Here is a 20639-nt window from a genome sequence, read left to right as displayed (position 1 = left end):
GGGTGTCCCGGGGAGCTGAGGGCCGGCGCGCGGCAGAGCCGAGGGCCGGCAGCGCGGGGCCGCAGGGCGCCGCCTGTGCCGCTGTCGCCCGCCAGAGGGCGCCGCGGCCCCCGCTCCGCCTCCCGCTCCTGCCGGCGCTAGCGGCCGGTCCTGCCAGGGAGGAAGGAGGGGGAGGAGGGAAGGGAAAGGGAGGAGAAGAAGGAGGAGGAGGGCGGGCTGGCGGCGGCGGCAGCACCGCCACCAGCCAGAGGCCGCTCGCCGGCGCTCCTGCAGCAGAGGCGGGCAGGCGGGCGCTCCGTGCCCCGCGGCTCATCGGCTCCCGCCAGGATGTCTCGGGAGCCGGGCTGCTGCAGCCTCTGGCTCCTCTTCGCTGCCTGCGCCCACCTCTTCTTCCTTCTCCCACCGCTCCGCACCCGGGGTGAGTGGCGGGGGCCGGGCCGGGACGCCATGGCGAGGTGAAGGGAGGAGAGCCGGGACGCTCGGCCCCTCCGCGGAGGTGATGAGCGGGAGGAGGGCACGGAGCGCTGGAGAGCCTGGAGGGGCGCTGAAGCCGCTGCCTCCCCGCTCCGTCCCGCCCCGCGGGGGGAAGCGGGCGGGAGAGCGAAGGTGTCCCTTCCCCCGAAGTTTGTTAGGAAGCCTGGCTGGAGTGCGGCCGGGCAGCGCGGGGTTCCCGCGCGGCCCCAGCTCCAGGGGAACCGCTGGGAGCGCCTCCCGCCCTCGGGGCGGTGTGCGGGGCATGGGGCGGTGCGGGCAGGGGCAGCCCGCACCGGGGAACCGGCTCTCAGGTCGGGAACATCTTCGTGGAGCAGCCGGGTGAACCCAGCGCGGAGTTGTGCTCGTGTTGGAGCAGCGCCGCGCTGACAGGGGGGCTTTGCTGGGGGCAGATGGGAAGGTAAAACAGCCCGGTTAAAATGCCAGCCGAGAGGAAGGCAAAATGCTGCGGTGTTCTAGAGACGTTTGTAATGTGTCTAGTGAGGTGGGAGAAGATTAAAGGAGAAGGAATACTAGTATGGGTTGCGGTTGGGTTGCTGCAGGCTCCTGGAGTTGGGAGCTGCTGCTACGAGTGTAAGAGACGGAAATAAATGTTTATATCTGTTTTGTTTCTCATTCGTTTGGTTCGTGAATGTTTCCATCTCTGTCAGCGTAGACTTGTCAGTTTCTTGTAAGCCTTTGGATTTGTTTCTCCTCTCCCGCTATGTCTTGTGCACCAAAATCATGCAGGGGAAACCTGGTACTAATAAATCCCATTTTCAGCAAAGTAAAACTGATATTTTGGTTTTTCTTTTGTAAAACACTTTTCCTTTCACTGACACAACTTGGTTTTTGGAGGAATCCTCATACTCTACAGCTCTTCCTAAAGCTGCATTTCATTCTTTCCGGGATGAGTAGTTTTGCTCTAGTGCTTCAGCAAGGTACTGTAGCACTTGATAACCTCGAACAGATTGTAATAACAGTCAGAGAATAGCAGCTTCAGTTTGTCCTCTGTGTGTATGTGTATTTATTGTACATACTCACATGCAACTAGAAGGCAGAAATGGAAACACAAGTGTTCTTATTTAATAGGTCTTGATTAATGCTTGTGTGGAATTTGCTCACCAGAAGCTTATTGCAGTATCATGGTTTTCTTTTTTTTTTTAGAGTATCCTTTTACATTAAAGAGTCCATCTTTCCTAAATAACCCATGCTTTTGAGACGGCCTGGATAGTAAGTTTGCGAAACAATCAGCTTTGTTCTTGGAAACCAAATAATTTGGATTGCCTTTCACAGAAGCAAACATCTTGTCTGTAGGTAGTTAAGTAATTTCATAAATTGCAGCTTGCAGGTGGCAGCTTACAGAATGGGAAAATGTATTCAGATGATTTTGTATGGTCTAACTTCTAGACAATCAGAAGGGAATAATGATGATGCTTTTTCTTCTATTGTTTTTCTTTGCTTGCCTTTTATAAAGATACTGGTGTACACAGCACTCATTTAGACGTTTCAGTGGTTTAGGTGCCCCCTTCCCATATGTGTAAGGAAATGTAATTAGTTGCTTTTGTTTTATGAAAAGCTTCAGATGCTGTAAATTTGCTTGCATCACCCCTTCTTCTTCCTCTTTCACCCTTCTCTCTTCCCATTTTGTGTTGATAAATCTGTAATCATTCTTATCTGGCTAGACCAGTGTCTTTGATGCTGATAGAGTAGCAACAATGAAGAAGTATTATAAAAACTTGCATGTAAATACATGAAACTAATTTATATTGCTTGCTAGTGCTCACAGGCTGTCTCATCATGGAACATCCCATCTCTTTGACTGACAGCATCAGTGCAGATTTTCTCTGGAATCACGTCAATCCATAGAATCTTATGTTCTTTGAAAACTTGGGAGGGGGAAGAAACACAACCAACCCCCAAACAAGACAAAAATAGACCTTTCATTAAATTATTATTAGAAGTATAAAGAAATTCTATTTTAAATGTTTTGTCTACTATGTGCAATGTAATCACTGGCTTCGTTATTTGAAGTGGTTATTATCAGTCATGGTTTTGTCATACATTGTCATAGAATTGTAAGTTTCTTGTAGCTCATTTAAAGTGACCCAGAGTCCAGTGAGGTGGCTGGAATGACTTTGGGGTCAATCTGTAAAATCAGACTGTAAAAGAGTAAGATAACAAGAGGTATTGCCTTTCTGTCTCAGATGGATTTGTCTGTGAAAGAAAAAGAGTTAACTCCTCAGTTTTTACCATCCTTTGCACTTCAAGGACATATAATTGCAAATGTTTGGAAGTTGTTTATGCTTTGAAAGGGTAGTACTGAAGAAAGGATTGCTTCTATGTTTAAAATGTGGTATTATATCATTATATATATTCATACAGTGTATTTTAATACTGCAGTATTTACATTCATTTTTCTTATGGTTTGTTGGCACATATTCCTGTGGTTCAGCTACTGCACAATGAAAATAAAGGATTGAGTTTTACTTTCTAGTGTTATAAGCAAGTCTTCTCTTCAAAATTTTAATGGAAATAATGGCACACTTGACAAAAATAATTAGTAATTGAAGCTGCTTCCATTACATTTTCAGATTACATTTCCAGGTTTTGAGTGGATCCAAAAATGTTTTAGTCCTGTTCTCAAAAGAAATAAAAATAAGATTGATGATAATAAAGAGCTTTAAAGTCTTTCTAAAATTTCTTTCCTTTTCTTATCCTCAGTTCTCGGACATCTAGCAAAAGTAGGAGAGGACTAGCAATTGGCATGATCTGCTTATGCCAAAGGACATGATTTTAATGCACGAAGTGTATTAACAAAATTCAGAATACACAATACATTAAATATTGAAGTGACAAATACAACATTATGGGTTGGATTTAAGATGGCACCTTGCTGGCTTGCCTGTGGTTTTTTTCCTGCTTGTTTATGAGAAATTGTGCAGTTAATCACCTAGGCCTTTTGGTTACTGTGGTCCCTACACAGCTTGAACTTTTACCAACTAATAAGTTTCTTCTTCTTTTGTTATATTTTCTCTGTGCTCTGCGGCAAGGCAGCGGTCCACCTGAGGTATGCTTGCATTGTATCAGAAAATGCAAAGGGATTAGAGGAAATTCTGGATTTAGCAAAGGTACCTCTAGCTCTAGAGATTGATCTGTATTTTAGGGAGTTATGCTGAGAGAAGTATGTTGCAGTTGTCCAAATTAATAATGATGTTTGCATGTGAAAAGTTACTGTTCTGTTATGGTAGCATCTGATAGCTCCTAGAGAGAGGTCATCCTTCTTTGTGCCTGTGTACTTTGCACACAACAAAAAGATATCCTTGCTACAGAGAGTTTATGGTTTCTACCTGTGTTGTACAACTGACCTGGTCACAAGCTCCATGTGTACGTAGAATTTTTCTGCCGGTGGTCCACTCCTGGCCACACCTTTTTCAGAAACCTCCTGGGATTGAATTGCAGGTGGATGAATTAACTTTGGAGATGTCCACTTGTGCACAGGCACTGTATTTTCTGCCTACGCTGTGGTCCTTTTGTCGATATGTTGTAGGCCAGCTAAATATACCATGTTCTTCTTCTGCCACTCTTTTCCCAGTAAATCCTTAGGAGAGGATATTTATTTCCAGGCTGAGAGATTGGGTTGCTTAGCCAGAACAGTCTTGGCCCCAGTTTGCTCCTGAAGACTGCTTTATTTGTATCAAATATATGTGCATAACAGATTTGCTAATAAGGTAGTAGAGTGTTGCTAAGATAAATTTATACAATTTGTGTGAGTGAAAAGCTTGATTATGGGGTGAAGACTCTTGAAGCTTTTTTTGTGGTGTCTTCAGGGGTCTACTAGTCTGTTTTTTGAATGGTTCTTCAGTAGTTTAAAAATAGTCTGTACAGTTCTTATTAAAATGTATTAGCTGGAAAAAATCTTCCTGATATATTTAATGTAAAGGATATCAAGTAATTTTAAGGTGTTTATTTGTTGGAAAAGAAGTGGACGCTGCAGTTCTGCAATCACAGGGAATAAGAATAATAGTGTAGAGGGAGATTTTAGCATTCATTACAGGTATTGGTTGTTGAATAAATTATATGTCTGAATGTCGAAGTTGCATTGTGTGTCAGGGCAGCTGCAACAAAAGTCATTTTCAGCTGTTGTCCTCAAAAATAAAGATGAATTGATATGGGAGGTGGTCAAAGAGAGCTGGTTAATTTTCAGCGTTCATCTCCTACAAGCTTGAGAATGATCCATCCCCACATGCAGGAAGGCAAGTGAAGATGGCAGGAGGCCCACGTGCATGAACAAAAAGGTCCTGGCAAAACTCAGTCATAAAAAGGAGGCACTCAAGAGGTGGAAATACAGAGTCACTGTCTAAGAGTGCAGGTATGTCGTTATGAAAGCCAGAGCCCACCTGGAGCTGAATCTAGTGAGGGATTCTACTTGTGAAAGGCAAGATAACGGGCTTCTACAGGTGTATCAGCAAAAGGGAGACTAGGGAAAATGTGGCCCTGCTTCTCAGTGGGGGAGGGACTTGGTTAAAAGAAGGACAGGGAAGTGGGTGAGGAACTCGAAACCTTCTTTGCCTTGATCCATACTATGAAGACCCATCTTCAGCAATCCTAGGCCCCTGAAACTCATGGGAAGGTCTGGGGCAAGAAAGAGTTACTTACTTTCACTGGAGGAGGACCAGTTTAGGGAATGTTCAAACAAACAGGACATACAGAAGTCCACAGGACTTGATGGGAGGCACACACAAATGCTGTTAGAGTTTGATGATCTCAGTGCAGGCTACTTTTGATAATCTTTGAAAGGTCATGGTGACTGGGGGAGATTGCTCAAGACTAGAAGAAAGAAAATATCAGCCCTGTCTTCAAGGAGGGCAGGGAAGAGAATCTGGGGAAACTCTAAGTGGGCTGGTGTTATCCCAGTCCCTAGAAAGGTGGTGTAGCTCAAGAAACTGATTTTAGTGCAGGGAAATACGAAGTCCTGCCTCTGACAAGGAGGCACCCCATGCACCACTGCACACTGGGGGCATGTTGTCTGGAAAACAGCTTTGCAGAGAAGGACCTGAGAGTCCTGGTTTGCACAAAACTGATCATGAACTAGCAGTGTGCTGCTGTGGCAAAGATGGCCAGCAGCACCCTGGGCTACACTAGAGAAAGCGTTGGCAGCAGGACAAGGAAGGTGATCCTTCCTGTCTGCTCAGCACTGGTGAGATACATCTGGGGTGCTGTGTCCAGGTCTGGGCTCTCCAGTACAAGAGAGAGATGGATGCACTGGAGTGAGTCCAGCAAAGGGTCATGAAGATTATTAATTGATTGGAACACCTGACAGATGAGGAGAGGCTGAAGGAGGTGGGGCTGTTTAGCCTGGAGACAAGAAGTTCAGGGAGGATCATACCAACACTTTTAAATACCTGATGGGGAGCAGACTCTGGTGCTTAACAGGACGTGAGGTACTTTGCACAAACTGAAATACAGGAAATTCCATTTGAGCATAAATGCTTTTTTTTTTGTTTTTCTTGAAGAGTTTGCTCAGAGACTTTATGGAGTCTCTGTCCTAGGAAACACTCAAAACCTGACTAGACAAGGTCCTGAGGATCCAGCTTTGGGAGGTTGAACTAGGTGACCGTTAGGGATTTTCAACCTCAACAATTCTGCATACTTCATACCAAGATGAACTAGGTTGTGTAAGTATTTCCCTGAAGAGCTTTATCTGTATTCTCAAAGTGTGAAATAGGTTGGTTGTTTTTTTTTTCCCCAGGTGATCTGATTATTGTTTGATTTGTTTCATGTGCAGTAGTATTTTATAAAGCTTAGAAGCAGTGTGGCATGGGTTATTGAATCTGCTACAGTGACAGACACATCATCTCTTGTCAATCACAGTTGTTTCAGGTTTCAAATGTCATTCCTCAGGTGCGTATTAAAAGCTGGAAGTGATGAAATTTATGCTTGTAGTCAGTTTTGTGAATAAGCCGAATTTATGAGGTGATACTTTTTCAGGTTAATACTACATAATTAATACATTTCCCAGAATGAGTGTGTTTTTTGTTGCTCTTGTAATTAGGATTGTATAAAGTAGAAGATGTGGATCTGGTTTGTTCAGGGGAAAGGATTCCTTGTCTGAATTTCTAAGTACTGTTATGTTGGGAGAGAAAGACAAAAATGATCAGAATATACTGTCAACAAGGGATATAATAGGCAGATTGAGACATTTTTCAGTCTACTGTCACACTGGAAGTGTATAACATTTACTTGAGGACAACTTTGGTGTACACTCATACTCTTGTTTTATTCTTCCTGGCTAAAGGCCGTATGGAAATGTGTCCATGATCAGTATGAGTTCTACTGTGTTAGAATGATTTTTGGGATGTCTGGATGTAGTGCTGTGATTTGAGAGTCAAGTTAATCATGACCAGAGATGTCCTTGTGAACTTCAACTCCTAGACACTTGATGAAATTTGATCTCCACTAAAGGAGCATAGGGATGTAGGTAATGGGAGATGGAGCACCACAGACTTTGGACAATGTTGTCTTGCTTTGCTATATTCTAGGTTTCTAATGTGTCAAAGGAATGACAGCAGTTAGCAATTCACTTTGAAATCAATTTCAAGCAATAAATAATTTAAATTTGCTTTAAACAATCCACTTGGATCTACTTTCCATCCCAGTTTTTAAGAAAACCTTCCATCTGACCATGATAAACAGTGTCTTGAATTCCTTCCAAATTATAACAGTTTTCTTTCATTTGTGTCTCTTTAGTACATTTAAGAAAAAAATTTCTTACAAAGGATTTTAGCAGGGCTTTCTTATGTTAAATGGTACTACTTTTACAAATGAGCAAGCTGAGACAAATTGATTGACTACATCAACAATAAAAAAACCCCTAGCACCAGAATCCTTTTTACGATTCTTTTTCTAATACAAACTAGAAGTGTATGCATAGGGTGGTGTCACTATAAAGGGTTTAAGATAATGTCAGGTCTGTGCAGATTACCTCTGTGGGTTCTCTATTCTTTTTGTAAACATTTATTTGGGCCTCATACATTAACAAGTTTGACTGTTGTTCAAAGATGGCATTCAAAGCCTATGATAACCATCTTCACGTTTGATAGAAATTTCTGTCAGCTGCTGACAGTTTCTGTGGCTACATGTGAAGCTTTGGTAATCCAAACTTTACCTAAAGACAGAGTGGACTGCCGGTCTCCCGTGTGGTAGCACATTATGCTTTTACCAAGTGAACTACTGGATTGAACAGATTTTTTTTCTAAAGGGATTTATTTGCCTTGAAGGCAAGATGAATTGGCTTCACATCAAAAAGTGATTTTTTTTCAGCAATAGTATGGGAATTCTCAGGCAGCAAATGTATAAATTCCATGACAGCAGACTGTCTCATGTTCACAAAGATTATTACTAATATGGTATCATTCAGTGTGAAAAATATACCTAAATGTTGGCATGGTTTTGTTTTGTTTTTTTTTTACAGAACTTTGTCAGTTGTGAAAGAGAGCTCCTATAATATGAAAAAAGTCTGCTTTTTCTTTCAGCTTTTGCTGTAAGTGTAGTTCCTGAAGGTGCAGAAGATGAGACTGAACTGTCAGTGCTGCAGGTAACAAATTTTAATTGCTAAACCAGACATTATAAAATAAGCTAAGAGAGACCAGAGCAGAAAGCCTAATATCTGTGACATTGATTATTTTGATCACTGACATTAGTGGTACTTGTATCATGTCTTTCTGTTCAGTGTGGTGTATAAGAGATAAGTTGTTGGTGTTGTTCCTTTTGAGAAAAGTTTTTGAGCATGTAATCTTTATTGTTTCAGAGACAGGTTTTCCTTTCTTTTTGGTTTTGTTATATATATATATATATATATATATAAAATACCTTGAGAGGGAAATGGCTGCCTCTCTGCTAAATTAGCATTATTACATATTACTACTCAAGTCACGGCTCAAGTAAAACCTGCATATGAAATTTCAAATTAACAGATTAGAAGAACTGATGGTCAGAGCTATCCCAAGCTTAAAATAGCATAATGGGTGTTAGATATGTATGCATGTATGTCCTTTAACAGACCTCTCAGCCATTTTGTTATTGTCTATATTTGTAACAGATATTTGTGTGTGTATAAAAGAAATGTAAGGGAAGAAAATAAAAGTGCTGGAATGAATGGAGTTAGAATCTATAATTGGCATTTAGATCAGTGATCTCACATCAGATGCAATAGAAGTATAGTCAGAGGTATGCGTTTCTAAATAATTTGTGGTTTTGATGATGGTTGCTATATCTACAGTAATTTTCATAAATTAAAAAGATCCCTATTGCAAATTGCTGATCTGCTGCAGTATATCTATAAGACTTGGTAATCTCATTCTGTTGTCATTACTTATAAATTGCTCTTTCTTAAATTTCATTACTATCTCAATCCAGCTGTTTATGCTATCATTCTTATATAGGATATAATTTATGAAGGCTTTTCTGCTATTTTAGAGGTTCAAAACTTTCCCTGAAGTCAGAGGTGCCTCCTAGAATTCTTCAGGCCAAAATATCTTTTTTTTCCCTCCTTTTCTTTTTTTTTTTTTTTTTATAGTAACATTAACAGGAATGTAACAGGCAATAATTGTTTTGTGTTGTGTTTTAATAAAAGTAATTGTAAAATATGGCTTGTCTTTCCACTGTGTACCACAGGGCACACAGTTTTTTTGTTTGCACAGAAAATTAATCTATGTTGTTTCTGATATAGGTTAGCTTAGAATTTAACTTACTGTGTGATATAATAACAGTGCTGTGTAGAGTCACCAAAATAGCTTAGTCTTATAAGAAATTTTTTAAAATTTATTGACCCAGTCAGCAAAAAAGGATAATAAAAACGGATGCAATGCAGTCATTCTTAAAAAGGTTTTACAGATGGCTACCAAGGAAGTTAGAGCTTATGCATTTCAGTGCAAAAGTCAGACCTGTACAAAGGAGAGATCATCTGATGCAAGTAGAGCTAAAAGAATTACATAGATCTGATATTAAAAAAAAAGGGAGGGGGCTAAGTATCTATAAATAGAAATTGTCTTGTATGGCATTTCTGACTGAAAGTCTTAAAGCACTTGAACCGAGGTAAATCCTACAACATTCTTATGCAATTAGTAAAGATGATTTTTATTTTATATTTGGAGAAACCAAAGCACTGGGGTGCTGTCACCAGGGAGAAGTTGTGCATTAAATGAAGGCTCTGTTTTCCTTCCTGCAATTTTTGTAGGAATTGCAGAACTGTTTCTCCAGTCCTGTCTCTCTTAAGCAACACAGTTCCATCCAACCTCTGTTATTTAGAAGCAATGGAATATGTTCCCAAGATTTTTTTATGTGTGTGTCTTGGTTTCCTGGTTAACAATGCAAATGCAGTGTCACTGTTGTCTCTTCCTCAGCACTGTGGTAAAATTCCAACTATCACAAACTTATGTGATACCTGAGTAAATTTCAGTGAAGTCATTTTAGGTACAGCAACCTTTTTATTTATTTGTCTTGATATAAGTTGCTTCTGAGTCTTCCTTTAAGAATTGTGTTTCCATAGAAGCTTGATAGTGGATGAAATGAATAAGAGTGTGTTGGGTTTTTTTTAACGCACTGAACAGGTGTGTTTGCATTGTAGAGTTCCATATTCCAAACTTAGTGCTCAGGAGATACATAATAAATTAAAAAAATATTTATTGTTAGTATTAATTTAAAGAGCTCTGGTATAAATTGAGTTATGCAAAAACTTTTTTTTTATTCTCTTACTGTATTTTCTGAGTAATAATATGCAAGCACGTAGGATATCTGTTGCAGTTCTTGATGCTGAAAAACTTTTTTTTTTTTTCTTATTAGGTTTTGAGTCAAAACCTCTATGTTTACATTTATAATCCGATGAATACTTTGACTCCCAGTGTTTTTTCTATAGAAATATTTGAGGCTTTGTGTGTATTCTTACTTGGGTTTTTTTCCTCCTTTCTTCTAGAAGCCTGAAGAAAGTAGAACAATCAGTAAAATAAGCAGAGGTAAGTACTGCCTTTTTAGTATAAACAAAATACAGTTATGCTTTGTAAAGTGACTCTCTGAACAGTGCCTAAATGCTCAACAGCATTATTAGTTCATTGCTGATTCATAAATACCTTTTTTTTTCCCTTTGGCTCATGTAGTCTCATCAAAGAGAAACTTCTGAATCTTTGACTGCACTTGCAGTTCTTATAGTTAAGTCTTTTCTGAACGTGTGCACTTCCACTATGAAACTCATGAATTGCTTTTTATAGTACACTGTATTTTAAAATAAAATTTTATGATAACTAGTAGCTGTTCTTGTAACAATTTAATATGAAACTGGGTTTTACCGTTCTGCTAGGTACTTGTAATAACTCAGGTTATCATAAATTTCTTGTAACAAATCATAATAACTTTGTAATATTTAGAAGTAAGTATTTAAGAAGCATGTCAAATGTTATAAGGTAAAATAATGGTAAAATAATTTTTTTGCTGATGGACATGTGTGATAAATAATGAGAATAAAAATTCTGCAGGGTTCTACCTTTTCTGAAGACAAGTGTGGTGTCCTTCTGGCAAATAGTTAACAAACCTGAGATAAGGACTTGCATTCGCTGCACTGTAACCTTGGACTTCTCATTCTGCTAAACCCTCAGGACTTGGCTCTTCTTGTTCTGAAGGGAACCAGCTTAATTATGTCTCTCTTGTTGTAGTTTCTGAGTAGTTTTGAGTTCATTCTGACATTAAAACTGAATACCAGGAAGATTTAGCACTTTTGAGATAGATACTAATCTTTGAAAAGACTCCATTCTTTGTTTTGATTGGTAGACTGTTTCTCAACTTGAGAAACAATTTAAATGTTTATACCTATTTTCTGTTGACATTTTAATAGACTGAATATGTCTTTTTATCAACTATTTTAAACTCCCTATAACAGAGGAAACTATTTCCATTGGATTAAAGCAGTAATATCAAAGTAGGTGTTAGCTTACTCCTAGAAAGTATTCTATTGTGGATTATCACAGCTGTTGTTAAATGTACTGTAAATGAAACTGAGCATAATTCAGATACTTCCATATCTGTAAACATACTGATACTAAAACAGTAATTACATAAAGAAATGTGGTGTTTGCTTTTTTTCTCTGGGGATGTTTTTGGTGTTGTGCATGTAGATTTAGCCCTTTGAGTGTCATTAACATCAATGAAGTGTAGTTTCGATTTTTGCAGTGATTTTAATTTTTGCACAGGAAATCTAGCGAAGATCTTACTAGACAGCAAATAGTTGCCATTCAGAAGGTTTTATTATGCATGGGTTTTTTAAGCAGTTTATTTGGTGGTTCAGAGCATGAACACTGTTCATTCCTACGCTGTGTAGGAAAAATGTGAAATTAAAACTGATATCTAAACCAGTGCTTATGCCATCTCTGCAATATATCACCAGAAGCCTCAGACAATTTGATAATGTTAGAGTCTGGCTTGGTGAGTAAGCTAATAAATTAAGGGAAAATAACAATAAGGGAAAAGTAGAAAAGCATTTAACTATAGGTTTGAGCTGTCATAGGTTTAAATTAAAAAGTAATTGTTCAGAGGACCAAAGCAATGTAAATGATCCTCAGGTCTTGGGCATTGCAGTTTTCTCATAATCTTAGCGAAGATGTTTGCGGTAGTGCACTGGGTTTTATTGTGATCCTTCTTCATGTGTTCAGTTTTATTCTTTTTCCTTGTGACTATTTCTTTCCTTATTTTGATGGTTTTTTCTTCACCTTTGTTCTTTTGTTCTGCATTCATCCTACTCTATTTACCAAGTTAGCATATAATTTTTTTTGGTGTGAACTTTGTTCCTGCTCCACATTTTTTGACATTCTGTACAGATCCCATGGGATATTAATTTCTTTCCTTTTGGTACTGTCTCAAGTTGTTATGTTCTGAGTTACCTCTTGTGAATACTTTCTACATAGTATCTGTAAAGTTCAACTTTTTCTGGCCAAACAAACAGTAACTGCAGTATCATGTGATTCACATCTTAGACGTTGATTGATACTTAGTTATGGTATTGAGTGAGTTATACAGCATAGATCAAACTTGTTAAGAATTCTAGAAAGGGCTTCTGTCCACTTTCCTTCATCTTCTCATCCTTTGTTGTCCTCTGCTGTGTTCTGCTTCTGAATGAGGTCATATCTTAGTTTTCTAAGTGTTGAGGGACTGTTCTATCTACTGTCATCAAGAAAATTTGGCTACCTAGTTTGTCACCTACTTGCATTTTTTAATAAGCACTTTTTTTAAAATCCATAAATGTTTGCAAATCTACTTCATTATTTTCTTTTAAATATATCAGTAAATTTATCACACTTCTCTCGTATTTATAGTTCTTAACTACAACACCTTTAAACACTGTGAAGACACATGTGAGATATTAGTGCTGTCCTATTAGATAAGAGTATTACCTCACTGTTCTCATATGTGTGCCTCTCCATCTCATGTTTGTGTCCGGGTAGGGGTTTAAGTTCTTTTTTGGAGAAACATCTTTTCTGTTACATGTTCATGCATTGCCTAGTGAGGGGAGATGCTGGTCTATGACTAACACCATTTAGCTATAGTAATAAGGAGTACCGGTGTATTGGAGAAAAACAAACTTTGTGAGTGTGGCTGCTGTTCATTGTGGGCATGTAAGATCTGCTGCACATCTTGGACTCATGCCGTGCTTTTTATAAGTTAATCCTGAAAAGGACAGTTTTGGATTTTTGTGTGTGTTAAATTATGTCTTTTTACTATTTCATGAAATGTTTTTATAGCTGAAGAAGCAACTTGCTGTGTAATAGATTCCCCCACACATCTGGGTTCTCACTAGCTTTGGAGCAAAACAGAAAATAACTTCTTTTGTCTTTAAATCTTCTTATTTTCTGGTTTACAGAATTAAAAGAAATTGTATTTGTCATCCAGAGTCAAAGTAATTCTTTTCATTCCAAGAGAGCAGAAGATCTAAAAAGAGATATTTTAAAACAGGCTGCAGATCTTGGAAAGGTATGTTGAGATAATATAAAGTACACCTTGTATTGCTGTTACTGCATTTTACCAAAAATACTGGGGTTTGGTGTGCCTTTTTGAAAACCATTTTATTCCTTTTGTTAATTGTCTTCTGTGTGCTTACAAGAAAACTATTTCAGTGGGTATGTACTGATTATAGGCTGTGATTTATCCCTAAATATTTTTAATTTCAACTATCAACCTTTTTGTGTAACAGCTGATTTTGTTTGGAGGGCATTTGATGCAAAAGTGATAAAAAAGACTTTAAAGAATACAGTTTTCTAATACCACTGTAGAGTGTTTAAGAAATTTAGAAAAAAAGGATGCAGTTTTTATGAAGTGAAAAACATAATTTAAGTATTAGTTAGAATAATTTTAGGTGAATATTTTATTAGAGCCAATGAAGGTGCTGTAATGTAGATTTTGTCAGTATTTCATTGCACAGTTGTGACAAATGTGTGTGGACATTAAAATCCTAACACAGGATTCCCTATTTCCTACTGCAGTACTCTTGCAGACCTCTCTTGCCCATGTCCCTCCATCATGCAGTACCTTCCCTAACTATTCCTTGTTCCTCTGCCACTCAACTGCAGACTGAGCATACTGTGCTTCACCTGCTGGTGGGTCACACTGGCCTAGGAGCTGCACGTTGTACTTAACACTCTAATTTGAAATTTTATTTGTAGAGCTTTAGCCTAGAGAGAAGAGGTTTTTAAGAAACTTACATAGAAAGTTCAATGTACTTAAACAATGCTTTATTTTTTTTGTTTGTAATAAAAATAAAAAAAATTACCGTTTGCATACATCCCCTGATGTGAAATAGCTTGTTGTGAGGTTGTTTGACCTATTTTTCATTTCCACATTCTTTGTTGTAAAGGAAAAAGAAGTGTGATTTAAATTGTCTTTTGTATCTTAGTCTTGGAGTACCTAAATCAGATTGCTGGATGTTTTAGGCGTCATTTATCCAACCTTATCAAACCTGTTGTAATTAAATCCATTCTAAATGCAGTTTTTAATCCCTTAATGAAATCAGTCATGTGAACAGCCTTTGTTCTGCAGAGTTCTGCTGGTTTGGGGTCCTCTTCGGAATTGAGACAAGTGTTCAGATACAATGTATGCTGAGGGGATTATGGTGTCAGTTGTTAAAACCAAGGATTTTAGTTGTGTGCTGTAATTTATGTTGCAGAATATGAGTAATGAAAAGATCAATAAGTGGAAGTACAGATAGTTTCAGTGAGGCAGGAATATAGGCATGTTTTATGGGAGAGAGATAAAATCTATTTGTGATCAGAGTTGTACCTGAAACTGACCTGGCTTTTTAAAAAATTTATTGCCTAATTAAGGAGATTCCTTTATGGGAATGCTGAAATGGTGATGCTTTTCCAATATTAACAGGTAAGTGTTAAAATGCAGTCGTAGTGTCTTGAGAGAAGCAGTGGTGGGAATATATCACACCAAAAATGTCACGTCTGAAATCTAGGAAAAGGGTAAAGCCATCAGTGTATAGGGAAAAAAAAGGAGCATAGCGAGCAGGTACTTGGTATGTGTTGACTGTTTTGGTCAACTCATAATGTCACTGTGAGGCGTGACCCAATAATACTAATTATGCAGAAGGGCCAGATGATCTCTGCAATCCTGCATATCAACTTTTGAAGTTCACATTTTTCATTTACTAGTTTCAGGCAAAGAAAGTTAAATCTTTGCACCTTCAAAAACAGCTGCTGTATAGAATCAAAGGACTGAATCAACTCAATCATCAGGTTCACTCACCTGTTGTCACAGGACCAAATGATAGATGTTTAGTCCGTAAGGTTTCTATAGTTGTTATTTTCTGCTGTTCTAAAATGAGAAGCAGAAGCCAACTGCTAGATTTGTGACATGTGCCTTGCTTCAAAGTGGATTGTCATTGACAATGCTGTTTACTGTACATTAATCATTACAAGTTATTCATCCATTTATTTACTGTATTCTTCAAACATTTTTTTAATGGGAAACTAATCTGTCAGTATATGTCAGTATTTTGTTCATGCTTAAAAACATTTTCCATAATGACTTATTGAATATTAACCAAAACTCCTTAGATGGAATTAGTGCTGTTTGAGAAGACAAAAGTCTGTGTGTTTATCTATGAAAATTGGTCTAGTAGAGTAGGGGGTTTCTTTTTGCTTTGGGTCCTTGAGGGTTCTTATGTTGAACATCCTTAGCCAATTTTTTCTGAAAAGTCTAGAGATTAAATGGATTCCTATCTATATTAACCAGAAGAACTATAGCAAGTAGAGCTGTTAGTTATGGAGTTAAAAAAAAAAAACCACCAACCAAACAGAAACAACAATCCAGGAATGTAAGAATAAGATTTTAAGACTGGTACCATGGAGTATTGGAAACTGAAAATGAGTATCACATACTTCCATATTAGTAACAGATGATGTGAAATATGAGTTCTCTTTCATAGGAGTGTTGTAACGATAGTTTACAGTATTTTTACTGTTAGGGTTACTTTGTTTTGAGCAAAGTTCCATGTGTTGTACCATCACATAGAAATGATGTTTCACACATTAAAATATCTGCATATAAAGGGGAATGTTGCTTGTTTGTGAGTTTGAGGACTGTTACTGTAGTGATTATTAACATCAGTTTAAAAGAAGCAAGTACAGTCAAGAGTATGGAACTGTACATAGGAAACCTCTGTTGCATGAGTAAACACTTGCTTTAGTTAAAATATATCATCATTAAACTTTCTTAATACCGTTTCTTCATCAACCTCCCAATTTCCAGTTTGGCTAATATGAAAACAGGTGGCAAATGGTAGGAGCATTCTATAATTGTGTACTTGTTTATTTAAAACAATTTTGCAAAATTGTGTTTCATGAAGCGCAGCAGGAACAAAGATGATCAGAAACTCGGCTGGCCTATGCTGGTGGTCTGTGCCTCAAGTTCAGTTTGTCTGTTATCTTACAGGATCCTGCCTACAGAAGGTTCTGGTTTTCTTCTTTCAGCAGAAATTAATTGTAACTCAGTGTCCTACCTGCTGCATCTCTGAGGTTGAAAAGTCTCTTCGTGCCTATCTCAGCTTTATTTTGTGTCATTAGTTTCATGGCCACAGTATCTGTTGCCAAAGTGCCGGTTGCCATTGAGCATGTGCTTTAAAAATCTATTCCTTTTAATTGCTGAGGCTCTAGTGATGGCAGCATTCCACCATTTCAGTAATATGGAAGATTTCTTTGTTAGAGGATTGGAGACGGGAAGAAAGTGAAATTAGTTTGCTTGAATTTTAATGTATATACGTTAGGCCATCAGCATATTCCTATCTGAAATGGAAAGATCTGTCTCCAAATTGTTCCTGCTGATGTTTTGGCCATCTGTGAGAGACTACTTTCAGGGAATTTGTAGACTGTTATCTTTTTTTTTCTTTAATTTGCCAGTGGGATATTCTCGTTGAGTTAAGGTTTTCTGAAATTCTTCCTAGCTCTGTTTTCACATCTGAGATTTTAGATGCTGGAGTGAAGCTAGCTGAAGTTTTGTTGTCCAAAAGCCTCTTTAAGCATTCCTCTGTTATTGTTTAATACTGTTCCCTGTATTCAGAATACAATGAATGCAAAATTCACTGGAAACAACTCTGAAAATGCGTCTAGGTTTTTCTTGGGCTGTATTCTCCTTATTTCATTCCATGATAGATGTAGTCCACAAATGAATGGGCATACATTCTTCTTCTTGACCTGCAACAAGCTCTATAGCTAAAATTTCCCAATGGGTCTTGGAGTAGGTCTGAACCATTATCTAACTGTAAAATTCACATGCAAGTTCATAATGTTGTTGTTATAAAATTTGGTGGGAAAATAGCTTTTTCACGACAACTGAGTTGTTTTTAAACTGATCTGTATATTTAGATAAAACATCCATAATTTGCTTGAGACCTTTCAAAATTAATGCCATAAATGCAATGTAATCCATCACATACCTGTAGTTTCCAGATTCTAGGGTGAAAATCTTGTTTCCTCCTTTCCCTCCTTTAATGACTTCCCACTGCACAGAAGCTGCTTTCCAGCTGAGACTGATCAGATGATTCATTTTTGGACATTGCAGTTTTAACAAGACTTAATGGGTTATATTTAAGTGAAGCATTGGCCTACATTCTGACCTGCCCCTCCATCTCCATGTTTTCAATAGTTTGTCTTTATGGCAAGATTTCCCACAATCTCTAGATCAACCTTATTTTTTTAATTAAAACACGTATGTGATTTCTCGGTGTTATTTGATCAAGTCCCCCCTTTTTTCTTCTTTTTTGTAAAATGTTAGTGTGCCCTCTGTTTCCTTCCTTGCAACAATTCTCCTTTCTTCTGCAAGAATTTATTCATGTAAATAAATCCTGTAGCCTCATGGAATGTGCTTATTAGCTCAGTTCTTAAGTGCGTATTCCTTAAGATGTAAGACTTTATCTTGTCTGACAGTGGACTGTTTTTGTTGGCAAGGTTCTTTGGCATACCTTCTCCTTTAGCTTTCCATTATTTTTCCCTCTTGTAGTATAGGGATCAGGTGCCAGTCAATACCAGAGCTGTTGGGGAAGATACTGTCATGTCATCTGTGATATTAGTCTTGTACATCACTTTTCTTGGCTCAGGTCCTCCTAGTCTTTGACTGATCAGCAAGACTCTTTCCACAGCAAAGTCATGAGTCTGATACGTGACCAGCAATTCAATGTGTGAAGGTATCTTGCTGAGATGACAAGTCCTATACTTCTCTGTGGTGAGGACAGAGATGCTGATGGAGCATCTGGCACCTCTTTCTCAAAGAAGTGAAGTCCCTGCAGAGGTCCCTCATGAGAGGACTCACGCAATTAGAGTAATTAGGGAACGTGGAACTGTGGTGAAAGAGAGGGAGGAAGAAGTTCCAGCTGTTCTCAGTGGCCTCCTGAAACCACACAAATCTTTGTCCAGAATTTTTGGGTACCTCTTATGTGTTGCTCTTGTAATGTTTTTTTTTCTGTCTGTATTGCTTAAGTCAGATTATACTACCAGTAACTACTAAAATCCATGTATCATCTTTGGTTTATGAATAGAAAAGTCTGGAAACAAGATTTTTTTTTTGTCATTTTCTTTCTTCTGTCCCATCATCCTCCCCCTTAAAACAGTATTTTGCATTTAAACAATGAACACCTAAATATTGCTGTACTAGTTGAATTTTTTTCCTAAACTTGCATATCTGTACCTTGTATAATTTAGATTTCTTGTTCAAAATAGAGAACAAATTGGTGGATTAATTTAGCATTTCAGACGGCCTCATTTTGAGATTACTCTATAAAGTTTATCCAGTCTTTCTTCTCCCCTTGCTTTGCTTTTGTTTTGCCTGACTTGTGTTTGTAACATCATCCAAAACTTTAATATTTACATTTATTTTTCAAATCTCTCAATAAAACTTCACTTATATTATGTAGGCAGAGCTTGCAGTATAAACCCTAATAAGCATTGCATTTAAGTGGTCAGTCTATGGAGTTCCTGTTTCCGCTTTTTTATCCATATTAACGCCTGTGTTTGTTTTATCTTGTGTCACTTATTCTGCTCTACATACATTGTCTAATATCAGCATGTTCTAGTCATTTTCTTTCCTGTTGAGTCCCTAGTTTGTCTTCAAAATGCTTAATGCAACTGCTCATTCTGGGGCCTCAGTATTTGGGTGCTCAAGTTCTGAAATGCATCTAAACTCAATTCTGTTGAAGGGTGAGGTGCCTTCAAAATGCAACCTTTTGAAAGTATTCCAGGAAAAGTGCACAGAGCTACTGTTCAGTTTTGAAAACTTATTTCACAATTGTCTTTAAAGTCTTCAACGGCTTGAATTGTCTTGCAAGGCTTTACAGATTTGACTGATTTCTGTTTTATCTTTGCTTTTCTCCAGCTGTTCTCTCAGCTTTTTGTTTTAATTGTTTGAACTCTGACTTTCTGATATGCCCTTGCTTCTCATTCTGCAAAGGTATTGGCGTCCTTTTGACAGTTGACAGGCTTTATTATCAGCAAAATTGATGTCTAGCTCATTAACTATTGAAACTGTAAAAGTTACCTACACTGTAGTGCTGGAAGGTGAACAGGATCATTTTCCTGTGATAAATACCCAGCAGATTTGAAGAAATTGGTAGAAGTCAGATAATTCTGCACTAATGAGATCTTTTAAATGTTTCAGTAGGGATAAATGGGCTCCTCTCAGCCCTGCCTTACACATCATATACCACAAATATGTGATAACTGCCTTGAATTTTTTTATGCAGAAAACAGGACCTGTCACCTCACAGAGATGATTTGTCATGTCAGGGCAAAATATATACAAGAAATTCGGAAGTTTAAAGTGCTTTAGGCTATGTGCTTCTCTCTGCACAGCCTCTTCTACACCAATCTCTGAATACCTAATAGGATTTGAATAAAACTGTTTTACTAAGGTATATCTTTATTAGTATAGAATAAGAAATTACTATAAAGCTTCCTCCTCCACTGTGACTGCTGTCTGCTGTATTAAAATTGCTCAGTCATCTTTGAATAGTGTTCAAGTATACATGAGAGTAGAATTACTAAATCATCAGATTTAAATCCTTAAAATCAGTACCTGTTGACAGTTTTAAGTTCTCCTGAGCATCTATACAAGTCTTTAAAATACATTTACCAAATTTCTTGCCTTGTGGAAGCTGCTTCTGCTCTGCTGTTCCTTCCCTTGTTCCTTAGTTAAAAACCATATTTTAGGTCTTGGTAAGAGACTGTTGGGGGGGGAGGGACCTGCTGCCCCATGTATGACACTAAGTTAGCTATGGAGATGACTACCTCAAACTTGCTGTCAGTGAAAGATGCTTCAGGCTTATTTGTCAATAAATATAAAAATCTGCTTCTATTGCTAATCCTGCCGATATTAAGAGAATCAACTGAACCTCATAAATTGCTTAATTTTATTGTTTGAATCATAGGGTCCTTAAGGTTGGAAAAGACCTCAGAGATCATCAAGTCCAGCCTTTGACCTAATATTGCCATGCCCACTAAACTATATCATGAGGTGTCACATCTACTTGATTTCTGGAGCACTTTCAGGGATGGTGAGCCCACCACTTCCCTGGGGAGCCTATTCCAGTGCTTAACCACTCTTTCTGTGAAGAAATCTCTCCTAATATCCAGTCTGAA

The 20639-nt window shown here is 38.1% G+C and overlaps 1 protein-coding gene across 1 annotated transcript in view; it reads left to right on the top strand.

Moving 5' to 3' along the window:
- Positions 1-220: 220 nt before the first annotated feature.
- The window catches only part of B3GLCT (beta 3-glucosyltransferase), a 56400-nt gene continuing 35981 nt past the window's right edge, over positions 221-20639 (top strand). Inside the window, exons 1-4 of the mRNA XM_032680513.1 lie at positions 221-418; positions 8007-8068; positions 10445-10484; positions 13376-13485. Of these exons, the coding sequence (XP_032536404.1) occupies positions 328-418; positions 8007-8068; positions 10445-10484; positions 13376-13485 (303 nt within the window). The 5' untranslated portion in view covers positions 221-327. The remainder of the gene's footprint in view (positions 419-8006; positions 8069-10444; positions 10485-13375; positions 13486-20639) is intronic.

Source organism: Chiroxiphia lanceolata, chromosome 2 (assembly GCF_009829145.1).
Source record: "Chiroxiphia lanceolata isolate bChiLan1 chromosome 2, bChiLan1.pri, whole genome shotgun sequence".
Classification (NCBI taxonomy): domain Eukaryota; kingdom Metazoa; phylum Chordata; class Aves; order Passeriformes; family Pipridae; genus Chiroxiphia; species Chiroxiphia lanceolata.
Note: the sequence above shows the minus strand (reverse complement) of the source record. Positions and strands in the feature narration are given on the sequence as shown.